At 40.0% G+C, this 13,645-nt stretch overlaps 1 protein-coding gene across 1 annotated transcript; it reads right to left on the bottom strand.

Moving 5' to 3' along the window:
* Nucleotides 1–398: 398 nt before the first annotated feature.
* On the bottom strand, nt 399–1,550 carry LOC112555574 (G-protein coupled receptor GRL101-like). Its single transcript, XM_025224008.1, has one exon. It carries the CDS (start codon nt 1,548–1,550, stop codon nt 399–401), a length of 1,152 nt encoding a protein of 383 aa, XP_025079793.1.
* Nucleotides 1,551–13,645: the final 12,095 nt, after the last annotated feature.

Below are 13,645 nucleotides of genomic sequence, written 5' to 3'. Positions count from 1 at the left end.
AAATTTGGGGCATTTCACACCTTTGTAATTTTATTTAATACTTATTAAAACATTTATTTAAATACAAGCATTAAATTTAAGTAATAACACAAAAATAATTAATGAGACAGATTAACCTAACCATTTCAGCACAAGATCCAATTAAGCGTAAATCAGCGACTGGAGAATACAAACGGAATTGGAAATTTTCAAAAAACAACAAAATTAATGAAAATTAGAACTGGTTAAAAACTATAATATGACAAAGTTTTTTTGAGAGCACTTGGAACTGTAAAAAAGAGAATAGAGAGAAGACTATAATCCTCAAAAGGTGTTCATACAATAAAAAAAGAGTGATTATAACTCTTTCAGTACTACCGACCACTGCCTTAACAAAGTAAACTGCAGAAAGTTTCATTTTATTCTTTAACATCAACCTGTGGTAAATCTTTGGCAACTTTTAGTTGACAAATGATTCCTTTTACTCTTTCTTCTTCTCTAGCACGCCGTCGCCGCTCCAAGTAAATGTTAAAGGTGTAAAGGAAGGGGTTCAGCGCCGAGTTTACAGGTAAAATAAAAATAGCCATCGCCACATTCACCTCTCCCGAGATGGGAAAGTCATAGGTGGCGAGAATTCCCGTCAAACCCACAGGAAACCAGCAAACAAAGTCCGACATCACTACAGTGATTAGCCGTCGTGCTACAGTAATGTCTTGAGTAGCTTTGGATGTGCTGGACACACACATGGAGGTCGCGCGAATAGACCAGTAAATTAACACCTGGCCCACAAAAATAAAAAGAAAACAAATAAAATTCAGCACAACCATAACAATAAAAGAATACTTACGACCAGGAAAATCCACCCTCGACGTAGGAAGTGGAATACAAATACTAGTCTGGCTGTAAAACTGCCAGTGTGACGTCATAGGAAGACAAGGGGTCACAGCTAAGGTCACACCTGCCAGCCACACAAGTCCACATGTAAACTGTGCTGAACGCTTCCTAAAATGAAAGGAACTAAAAGGGAAACGAAGAACCAAGAAGCGGTCAGTAGTGATTAGAAAGATGATAAAGACAGATATCTCCATGGACAACAAACACGTGAAGCCTGCAGTCTTGCACAAACCGCTGTTTCTCCACTCCATGTCCTCCCACAAGTAAGAGCCTCTGTACCTGTGATCGGCCACACCGATAATGAGTAAATACACACCCATGAGACAGTCGGCCACACACAGGTTGGTGACAAAGACATCGTAGCCCACGTTACCTGTGCTGTTGTGGAAGATGAAGCGGTAAAGCAGTGTGCCGACATTTCCTAGTAAGGCCAGCGAGGCAAAGATGGCGAGTGCCACGCGGTACAGGTTGGAGCGCAGCAGATCGTCACAGGAAGACACTTCATCGGAGGGAGCGTGACAGTTGAGCACGTTGAACCCTCGGGGTAGTGTCACCGGACAGCACAGCTTGTAGTTGTCAGCATAAACAGTCTCTAGTCGGGGCAGAGCCTGGAATATTTCCTTTGGGAACACAGTGATTGGACATTGGCGAAGATCTAGCACGCGCAGATGATTCATTCTAGGAAAGCCTTGTCCTGTCACGTGATTTACCTGACTACCAGAGAGATTTAACATGGTTAAATTTGCACAAAAACTAAGTATTCCAAAATCAATTTTTAACACTGGGATATGGCTCATCTCTAAAATCTTTAAAGAGTTTGAAAAAACAAAATCGTTAAAATAAAAAAGCTTTTGATGATTATTACTGATCCTTAAAAATTCTATGTTTTTCAGACCAGCAAAATGACTGCTTCTTATATAAGTTAACTCATTGTTGCTCAGATCCAGAGTTCTAAGATTAGGCAAGACGACTTCATGCAGTTCAGTCAGATTACACCGGACTAGACTGAGATGAACGAGGAAGGTGTTGTTCCACAGGTCAGCGAGGGTCATCGAGGTCCCGCTGGCATCAAGATATCGAATGTTAGAATAGTCAGCAGCATGGAAAATGTCAGAACAAATGAAGGCCCAGCCATGACAGACACAGTTGTGTGGACATGTTTCATTACACAGTATTTCATCATCCCGCTGTGGACAATGGTACGTCCCGTCACACACGTGACTCTCGTGAACACACACCTGAGAGCCGCGACAACGGTAGAAGCCGGGACACGTGTACCTGTCACATGCCGCCTCGTCTTCGTGACCAGGACAGTCGTACATGTCATTACAACGGAGGTAGACAGGAAGACAAACCTGATGTAGACTGGCGCAAGTGAAGTCGGACAAAGGACAAATAAAAGCCGATGTGTCAGACGAGTTGTAATCAGTGAAAGTGAACAGGCCTTTTTGAAATTGAAGTCTTTGAGATGTTTTAACAGCCAATTGCTCATATGTAGTAGTTTCATGCCAAATACCTATGTGACATATGTCTTCGTCTTTGTGGTCATCACAGTCCACTTGATTGTCACAGACTTTTCTCTCATCGACACACTGCCAGCAACACAGACTTTGCTATTACAAACATTACGAATGAAGGCATTTACAAGAAACCTGCATCAGACTTAACTTTTACTTTTGTCCAGATGTACTTTTTGGAATAAATTAAGCAAACCCTAAAATCATAATAGTAGCAAAAGATGAAACAAATTTTAAAGTAGCCACACATAGAAATTCGAAATATACGTTTGTGTACGTATTAAAGGTATTTATTTTATAGCAATTTGCGCATAATATTGCTGAATAGTACTTTATTGGAGAAAGAGATAAAGCTTAAATAACAGATGCTTTCTTCCAGAAACGTTTTCGTAATATAATAAACTAACTAAAAAAGAATGTAATTAAGTCTAACAACTGTTTGCGCACACTGGAGTGTTAAACATAAACTTTGGGTGGTCCAAGAGGGTCGCACTATAAAGTTGTTTAGTGCCGTAATTTAAAACCAGTAAAAAACCATGTGTTTACTCTTTATCTCAAATGTTTCTTTGTCATGATGTTGTCAGCACGAACGTGAGGATCATCCAAATACTTTAAACACGAATATCGCGAAGAAGAGATGGAGAATGTTTTGTTCTTTATCAAGTTGCTGTTTCAATATTATTAATTACAGTTAATTTGTTTTCCTTTGCAAGAGGGGAAACACTACGGCAGCGGTTCTCAACCTTTTACATGTGGCGACCCCCCTGACGAACAACCGGTACGTCCGCGACCCCCTTAGCCGGCTAGGTCGGTGGAAGAGCGGGGGGGGGGGGGGACCTTAGCTAACCTAGAACGCCGCGTCGAGGAAATCATGCAATTCAACAACGGAAGAGCAAAGTTCGTATCTGCAAGAAGTATAACTGTTAATGAAATTTTACTAAAGCTAATAAATATATTTTATTGGACACTCACTTTGATTAATGAGAAGGTTGAGCCTGCTTGCTGTTGCATAAGAAGCGAACCTGGGTGTGATGTTCGTACCCACTGCTATTCGCAGCTCAGCCTCTGCGTCCACACGATTTTCTGTATTTCGACTTCAGTGCTGCCAATGCTGAAAATCCTTGCTCACACATATATGAAGTTGAAAATGGCAGCAGAACTTTCATTGCTTTCTCAGAAAGGAGAGGATAATCACCGTTGATGCTAATCCAGAATGTTGGCACTGTGTTGTTTGGAAGACCATTTTCAGGGATTGGTCACTCGAAAGGTCGATGAGCTGCTCTTCTTCTTGCGTGGACAACCCGCTTGTGCTAGGATCAGCCAGAAATGGATTACGAATCCAATCGTATTTAGTCACATCAATTTCAGCGAAATAATGCTGAAACCTTTCTTGCAGTCCGTTTAGATGGGCAATAATCACATTCTTCACCTGATCAAGATTCAAGTTGTCAGCCTGCACTTACACAAGCACGGAAACATATCAAAAATATTTTCTTGGCGTATCTTTTGCGTCCACAACGAAATTTTTCGGACGAAAGCATTCATCTTGTCAGTTGTTTGTAATATGGTGGTGTCCTTCCCTTGCAGAGAAGTATTCACAACGTTCAGCTTCTCAAATATGTCAGATAAATATGCCATTAGCAGCAGCCATCGGTCGTTCTTAAGCAGGTCAGCCTTGTTGAAAGAGTTCTCCTTCAGAAACACCCACAATTCTTCCCGCAATTCAAAGACTCTTGCGAGAGCTTTTCCACGCGACAACCACCTTGATTCGCAGTAATAGAGCAAGGTGTCATAGTCGGCTCCCATGTCCTGACATATCAGAGCAAACAGGCGAGACCTGGCAGAACTGTTCTTTACAAAGTTCACCATTTTTATGACATCCGTTAGCACTGTGTTCAACTCAACACTCAAATCTTTGGAAGCTAGAACTTCACGGTGGATCATGCAGTGAGTCCAAACTACATCTGGAGCAACCTTTTTAATAAGAGATTGCAACCCTTGTTTCTTTCCACCATTGCAGGGCGCATCTGTGCACAAAGCCGACGCAGGAACTCCAGAAATGCCTTGGTCCTTAAGGAAGTCATCGACATCCAAAAAAAATCTTGGGCTGTTGCTCTGCGTTCAATTTTCTTGCAAATAAAAAGTCTCCAGAAGAGTATTTTCCCACACGTAACGAATGTAAGCAATCAAATGTGAGTCACCTGCAGTGTCAGTAGCTTCATCTAACTGCAAAGCAAAATTTTGGCTTTTGTACGACTGATCAACTGATCAGACACGTCTTCAGATATCTCAGTTATTCTTCGGCGAACTGTGTCATTTGACAAAGGAATGGCTTGCAGTTGCGTAGCAGCAATCTTCTCCTATCATGGTCGTACAATGTCCATTGCTGCAGGCAATATTAATGACTCTCCGATCGTATGTGCTTTTTTGTTTTGAGCAATGCGATAGGAAAACTTGATACGAAGCCATCAAAGCTTTCTTAGGAATTGATGTATGTGAGACAAATGTTTTTTGGCTCTTTGTATTCTTGCAATTTTCTTTCAAAAAATTCGAGAGGTTTGCAAGCTAATTCCGCATGCTGAGTTTCCAAATGGCGCCGTAGTTTGTTTGCTTCATACTCTCTGGAGCTAATATTGCGAGGCAAACAACACACTGTGGCCGTTCTTTACCATCAACAATAATGTTGTAAAACCAGTTTTCAAGTATTCATTGTCATACTTCTTACTTTCGTAGCAGGCCTTTCTGGTTTTTCATCGGCTCCAGCACCCAAAACTTGCACATCGCTCGTTTCTTCACTTTTTCTTTTCAAAAACCACCGCAATCAGTTTTTTCGCAGCACAAATTTATCCATGGCTATCTTCTTCAGGACAAACACGTGTACTTGCATCCAAAATTTTGATTAAAACTGCGGTCTTTATCCAGTCGCAGCGCATTGTCTGGTCATGGCCTTCTGTCAGGGACCTAGAGTACTAGGACTGAGCACGTGCGAATGAAAGGGTGTGAATGATGGACGTTTCCTGAATGCCTGCCTTTTAGATGTTTAAAAACAAAGAGAGAGGTGTGACTGGAGAGGGAGAGGGTAGTCAGCGATGAGAAATTGGGGAAGAGAGAGGGCAAAAGGTGAGAGGAGGGAGATTGGAGACTTAATTGTTTAGAGGGGGATTGTGTTTTGAGTTTTGGAAGTGAGAAGTCACTGCATTGCCGAGACAGTGTACTTGAATAGGAAGAAGAGATTTGGAGTTTGAGCTCCCGCACCACTCGGTTACACAATGTAAACTAATTTCACTAATACCAGTATAAGAAACTTTTTTTAAAAAATGACCACCTTCGCGACCCCCTTGTAGGCACGTCGCGACCCCCCAGGGGGTCGCGACCCACAGGTTGAGAACCGCTGCACTACGGTATAAAGAAATGGAGTTCCCTTTTTAATATGAGTATAATTATCTATTGCTCACAAGAATATTAAAATGTAAGTGGATGTCATTCAAGAAATCAGTTCACTTATTTAAAATTAAATCACAACCTTTATTTTCTGTAACTTTTATTTAAATGAACGAAATCATAAAACAAACCTGTTTACCGCTGCAGTGGAAAGACGATGTACTGTCACATTGTGGGAAGAAGCAGAAGTCCTCGTCACTTCCGTCTTTACAGTCAGGCCGTTGGTCACACACTAACGTGTAGGGGACGCTACTCTGTACACCGCTGCACTTAAAGAACGGCGGAAGTGACGTCAGTGGTGCCAAACAGGAAGTCGTGTCGCCATAGTTACCAGACCAACAGTCAGAGGCGCCATCACAAGCCAGGAAGACGTGAGTGAAGTGATTAGCGGGGCATCGGATGTACGCAGCCTGGTGAACATTGGATGTTTGAAGTTTAGACATCGCTGATATCTACAGCAATGACATCATCAGGTGTTACAACAACAATAAACTATCACACTGATATCTACAGCAATGACATCATCAGGTAGTACAGCAACAATAAACTATCACACCCTGATATAGTCTAGAAATAACACTATTTGTACTTTATTTCACACATTGTATAATATTATGCTTTGTTTTACCATGTAGGTCAGCGGTTCTCAACCTGTGGGGCGCGACCCCCTAGGGAGGCGTGACGTGCTTACAAGGGGAGCGCGGACGTACCTTTGTTCGTCATGGGGGCGTCTCAAGTAAAAGGTTGAGAACCGCTGATGTAGGTATTATCTGACTGGCACGTAAAATAGATGTCATGGTTTATGCAACAAAGTCAATCAACTTCCATTCAAAGAGTGGAATACGGAAATGAAAATACGCACAAACGCAGGACTGGATTGTTACTGACCTTTGAGAGTCTGTCAGAGGGTTGTCGTGTAGAAATCACTGGTAGCTGTTGTTGGCTAAAGGTAACCGGACTTTGGCAAATGCGATAATTAATGAAAGTATTATCACTACAACTAAATTTAAACATATTAACATAAATTTTCTCAAAATGAAAAAAATTTCGATATAATAACAGAATGTTAGACCAACAGCATACTGTATGTTCGTGGTATGTGCGACAGTGTTATCATCCCACTGTAAACTGTGTTTATACCTGGAAATAGAAAATAATTATCCTTTTTTAATAAGTTAGTCATACAAAGTGTAGGTCTTCATCGATGAACACAGCAGACATCATGACACGATCACATATCCACTCACCCCTCAAAAATACTCACATCGGTGATGATACTTGCGACACTGACTTCAGGCCGATGGGGAAGTGTCCCGACACATCTAGCTGTTGTAGCAACCTCGGCAGACGGTCTATCAAGTTTTGTGTATTCAGTCTGACCAGTTGCCCTCCACGCTCCTGACACCATTGACTGTCAAAGTACCAAGATGAACGTGTATTTACACGTGAAATAGCAATACATCGCCCGTCCACCTGAAACACTCCCTGTTTGAATGTGCCATCACCCTGCCAGCAACCAACTTCTGCCTCCTTGTCGTTACAGTCAAACATCAAGATACAGGAAGTGTCCTGCCACATGTCCGGCCAGTTTGTAACCGAACAGTTCCACCTGTCTCCGGACAGTTCAGCAGGTGGTTGTGACTTGTGTTGAAAAGTAAAGGTTATTGTGAAGTTCCTCTGAGCAGAGTAGTAATCATTACTTTTAAATTCTATGGATACCCACCCGGAATAAAAAGTTAGGGCACGACAAGTATTTTCTTGTACTTTCTTGCATACATGATACGTTAAGGTGTTGTTGTCTGTGTGGAAGGTCACGTGATCACGGTTTTCCAAGCAAGTATATTTATGAAGGATCAGGCGAAGGACAATAATGTGGTGGTTTGGAGCCTTCAGTTGAATAGTGGATTTTACAAATGGCTGAAAGTAATTTTTTCTGATGTCTTTCATCTCTATTTTGCCTGCAAATGATTTGAGAATGTCCATTGGCATAAGAACGATACTAACTACACTCTTAATAAAAAGTGCCTCAGTCGTTCACTCCTAAATACAGAATATTATTTGATGAGGTAACAGAGAATTCAACTCGCTTGAGAAGGACAGGAACAGTATGTTATAGGGAACAATATATTAAGTGTGGGAATAAACAATAAACAACGTTGAACACAAATATTTCATCATCTTGATTTATCTAAAATAAAAGATTGATTTAATTAGAAAACCTGATAATGAAGAATTAAAGAAGATTTTAAGCTGTGGGCGACTAGTCTCTGGCAATGTGGTGATGTTTACGGCCATTTCGAAAGGATTAAATCTTCTCCGGATAGGTTGAATAAAGGTCAAATTAAAAGTTACGACTCGAGAGTAGGTAACAAAGGTTTCAGGCAGCATCGATGGACAGTCATTGAACATGATCTCATCTGTGTCGTCGAGCAAAGAGATTTTAACAGTATCACAAGTTGTCATCGGATGTTTTACCTTCACAGCAGCCACCATCCCTTGGGGAACACTCACATGCACTGCGCAATACAAAGTGTCACGTGACCAATTTTGATAAAAATGTTTTGAATTAAAAAACCACTTGATGATGCCCTTCTTCTCGATGAAATGTCTGACAAAGCGGTTAGAGCAATTTCTGATTTCGAGATCGAGGTCGGGTGACCTGTCCATCCGAGGTGAGCTCTGAGACGAATGACTTCCGTTTACTACGTTCGGCAACCCGACACCGAGGTCGTGACCGGAAGTAGTCACCATCGTTGTGCTCATGTCACCATCGTCACTATGATGTCGTGACTCTTGACTCGTGTGGTACGAGTTGTCGCCCCGTCTGCTAGAGGAATATGAGTTGTGATGGTGAACTGCACTGTGTGGAGTGAAGCTTACCTCCCCTGATGTGACGCTGGTCATCACTCCGCCGGCAGTTTGTGTAAAGGAGTCTGATGTCAAGTGAAAGTAAAGGATGCTAACGATGGTTATGATGTTTCTGGCCATGACGACGAGTCGTCTGCTCTGTCTGAAAATAGATCAAGACCGTGGGTAGCCAGCGTCTGTTCACAGCTACCCGGAAGGAACTGGCTACAGGGCTAGGGACAATGATCTGACGACAATCTGATAGTGAGATACACCCTAATGTCTGAAGTTCCTTCCCTGCTTTGTTGAATCCCCTGCGTTATAAAGAAATCTATGACATTCTGGCATTGTTTTAAAAAGAAAAACGAAATATATTTCTGTAAGTTAAGAAAAATATTTTGACAACAGTGCCAAAGCAGAAAAAGTATATGAAAACGTTAAACAATATTTTATACTTTATTTTGAATTAAATCATTCTGCCTTTTATTACTTTCAGTACAATTTATTTATCGTATTCAACTTATTTTTTACTTCTTTTTCAGCAGTTTCACATGTAAGAGGTCTTTGTCTTGGTTTGTTCGCTCTGATTTTTAATTCCTTTTTAAAACGTATTATTTAATTCCGGTGTTTTTGGTGAAGAAAATTTCTTGAGAGCAACGAAACCAGATCCTTTAATTTTCTGGTTATTTTTTTTTTGTTTTTTCAAATTCTTACAGACACTTGTGAGTTGGTATTTGTTTGTAATGTTCAGTGTCTGACAAAATTAAAAAATATTAAAAACACCGAGCACAGATTTACAAAAAAAATTAGAGCATTAGACTTTCTTCAGCTTTTCAATGAATGGCAGGATAATTACTTAAATAGAGTTGAGCTAAGATGTAGAGGGGAGAGAAGAGGATGGGGGGATTAGGAGGAAGAGAAAAATCCTGATTGGCTGTGTGTGAGACGCACGCGCGACATACGTCACTAAGTATCCCAGCAGCAGCCTGGAGGCTGGCAGAATGCAATCAGACCTTGCAGTGTGTTGTCCGAAGACAACCAACACGTCGCCTGTTCAAAGCCCAGTGTTTCTGTACAAACGTTGTTACCTTGTGAGACTGTCAGATAAGAGAGACAGAGACAGTAAGAGAGAGTTAGGTGAGTGGAAGAGAGAAAGAGGAAAGATAAAGTGAGAGAGGTGAAGAGAGAAGACATCACATTGCAGGTGCCGGCGTCTTTAGTTGTCGATAATCAGTTCAGTTGATCTCTTCTCTAGAATACAGCGCTTGTCACACGAGGCTTTTGTGAGAAATTGAGTTAAAAAAAAACTATTTGCGCGTGCAGTCGACGCGTGGAGGGAACCAAACAGGGAACCAAAGTGAAGCTTCATCACCGACTTGTTTTGTTGTTGTCAATAATGTCAGTTAGTCTCTAGGCTAAGTTATCGCACTTTACAACGAGAATCAGCAAATAAGCGTTTGGCACGTGCAATCTCGACGGCTTCACGTAGTTTTTGTCACTGTAATATGTTTCTGGCGAGATGGATGCTTATATATTGAATTTGTCATCAAGAAAAATCTATAAATAGTTTTAGTAGCAAAAGATAAACTATTAATGATGTTTCATTTCAAAGTTATTTACAAAGCAGTCGATGAAGATCGTGTGGCAAGTGCAATATTCAGTCACGTGTCACCGTCTAAAAACCTTCCTTCTCTCAAGCTGCCTTCTTCTATCTGATTAAAATTTTCAGAGGAATCAAACATATTTATTTTTGGAGTATTGAAGACAATTGACAACATGAAGTGCATACACATGACAACATTCAAGTGTTTATTTTTTAGAGGCCCTACAATGTAGCCACAGCTTTTCTGCAACATTTTTGTTCACGCAAAAGTTTTCTCAGATTTCGATTAAAGTTTTCATTCTTCCAAGTCAGGCGCGTCCCGCTGTCTCCGCTATTGTTCCTAGGGCAGGCCCGGGGAAAACTGCCATTGTACCCTTCCAGCAGGTGAGCAGGTCTGACGTCACGTGGTCTTTGTGCTTCACTTGCACCCTGAAGATAATTTGATCGTTAACAAGTAATGAAACAGCACGACCTGTTTAATGCCTAAAGTTTTGTTGTTGTTTTATTATCAAGCTACATGTAACGACTTTGTGGGTGTACAGGGAACAGGGTGGTTAAGTGGCTCAACCACTGCCCTACAGGTCCGCTCACCTGTCGTTTTGATGTCAGTGTAGGAATGCGTCTTTTCACTTGGTAAAAAGTTCGTTGACTTCAGCGAGACAGTTATGGTTAAAGATGAATCATCCGAGGTACCGAGTGGCTACTGCTGGCCTGGAAGTGCTGTTCTCCTTAGATAACGTGGGCTTTACCTTCTTGTGGCTAACACTAACTGCTGTGCTTATTTTAGTCCTCAACGTAAATAGTATTATGTAAAGATGGGAAAGTTGTGGCCCTCGGAGGATTATCATGTATAAAAATATATTTTAATATTAGTAATAACCTATTTTTATTTTAACTTTACTAGTCAAATTAACCAGCTCTAGAATCAATGTGTTGTCTTTTGTCAAAACTGCATGGCAGGAAGAAGACAATGTCTTGACTAGAATCCTGTTTATCTAAGGTCAACGCTCGTGCTTCCGGTGGGCAGAGCGAGAGGAAGATCTGTTTGTCATGCATCAGCATGAAGAAAAAAATCTTAATAAATATGAATCGTGATTCTTGCATATTTTATAAAGACTTTTCAATGGATTGCATTGTATAAGATGATGTCGATTCTTTTCTGGTTTTTTTTTTATTGGATCGTGTTGTAGCTGATATTAGAAATAATATTGGGCGGGTCTAGTTACATTCTGAATCCCAGGAACTTTTGAGATACAACTGGGAATTTCTGAAAGTTAGCTACATTTCAAATGAAATGAAATCAACAGAGTCGCAAACGAGAACACGATTTGGCATTTTCAGTAAATCCAAAAGACTACTTGTTGTCTCCAGTAAGGATCAGGAGCTACAACAATAGAGACAGATGTACCTAGTGTAGGAATCACTTGCCGCAGGAAGGTGTTGTCACAACTGTTACACTTGCAGGATGCAGCAAACGTATCGTTAGCACGAGTTGCGATGCACACATGTACTTCTGATCCCGTGATCCTGCTGACCTCCAAAGTGAACTGCCTACAAATCTCCCTCGTGTCACCAACATCATCATCCGGTCTGTTTTGCTGTAGGATCTTTCCATTCATATAGAAGTATGAAAAAAAGGTAGCTGAAAATTGACATTTGAGCGCAAATATTGATAGCTTACTTTCAATTTCTTTCGGCTGTCTGCTTACATCGCTAACTGGGACATACTCATTTTAACTGTGGTAAGTGAACTATTATTTTGGATGAATTCAATTTTTAATGTGTTATTTTGTTTTCCATTGATTATGCAAATCAAATTTAAAGGTATTAAAATTTAAAAATCATTCGTCATTGAACATTTTAGCTGCTTAGTAATGCTGGGTTACTTTGTGCTCACAAATAGGAGTAGCATTCTAAAACACATCAGTTTGCGAGGTAATGCACGAATAAAAATAAGGGAGACAACTACTGGAAAACATTCAGAACTTCTTCCATTATGAATTACTTCCCTTTAAAAAAGTCAAACAATCAGGTTTCTCATTGTGTTTCAGTTGATCAAGAACCATGTTGATTTCGGTTTCCGATTACTCAGTTCAAAAAGGATTTGTACTCAAACAACCGAAAATGAGAAGAAAACTTTAAGAATAATTTAAATTCTAATGGATCTTCTAATGTTTGTTGGACACTTTATGCTTGTGTATTTTGTGCAAGTAATCTTTTGTTAATTTCTAACTTTTAAACTACTTCCCGATTTGTGAATTCTCTGTCCCTTACAGTTACAATCTTTCATTTGATTTTGCTACAAGTAAAGAATACAATTTCTTTAAATTCGCACCACGTAAATGTTTTAAAAATGCTTTTTAAGCGAAGCATCACAGATAATTGTCTTTATGGTAGGTTAATGGACATACTTTTTTAAAAATACGAGTCGAAATTTCATTTGCGGAATTTCGCCGTCACGCCAAGAATAACAATCGGGGGGATTCTCCATCACGTCCAATAAAGATTAATTGAATATCTACATGTTAACCCACAAAAAAAGACAACCAACTGTACCACAAAGTTCTAAAGAGCAGTTTTGAAACACTTACTTGTGCGACTCTTACTTTGTCTGCGAACTTTTCTCAAGCAGTGCAGCGTCAGAAATCATGTCGCAAAATGAGTAAATCAATGAATAGGTGAATAGGTAAGGGAAGATACTCTTGCTACCTTTAGATCTTGTTCTACTCAAGATTGCTTCCCTTTGACCGCAGAAGTAAGGAAAGGTCTCCCAATAAAGTACATAGGTTTATTTAAAAACAGGCAATTATTTAGCTGATAAATCGGCATGTTTGTGGCGGTTTCCAGTTTCTGAATTCGACAATGAGTTGTACTCAACCGAAACTATCAAGAAAATAGTGAATAATACTTAAATTCTAATGCATATTCTAATAAAATATGTACTGCTTGGCACTTTATATTTGCATATATAGATCAGATAATGTTTTGTGAATCTCTACTTCGTGACCTACTTTACAAACATGAGCTTTTCGTTTCATCCAGCTCACATTTTCATTTGAATTTAGTACAAGAAAACCATGTATCTTAATACCTTTCTGGTTACAACCAAAAACTTTTTCATCGAAGTATTTTGCTATATAAAGATCAATTCAGTACAAGCACATCGGCAACCTGACTTTTGACGGACACCTTGTGCTGTATGACTATTTTTAATTTGTTTACATATATTTATATGATGTTTGCTTATTCTTCTCTTTTTCGGATGTTGTCCATGTCTTAAGCGCTAATATATGCTTCTTATAAGAAACAAATAGACATAATAACTAGTTTCTTTTACACAACTTTCAACGTTTAACTTCTTGAG

This window comes from Pomacea canaliculata, linkage group LG14, assembly GCF_003073045.1.
Source record: "Pomacea canaliculata isolate SZHN2017 linkage group LG14, ASM307304v1, whole genome shotgun sequence".
Taxonomy (NCBI): Eukaryota; Metazoa; Mollusca; class Gastropoda; order Architaenioglossa; family Ampullariidae; genus Pomacea; species Pomacea canaliculata.
The sequence above is the reverse complement of the archived record's forward strand: the minus strand, read 5'-3'. Positions and strand labels throughout refer to the sequence as shown.

Excerpts from the sequence above, each read along its gene's own strand:
- LOC112555574 (XM_025224008.1), bottom strand. The coding sequence starts at position 1,550 with ATGAATCATCTGCGCGTGCTAGATCTTCGCCAATGTCCAATCACTGTG.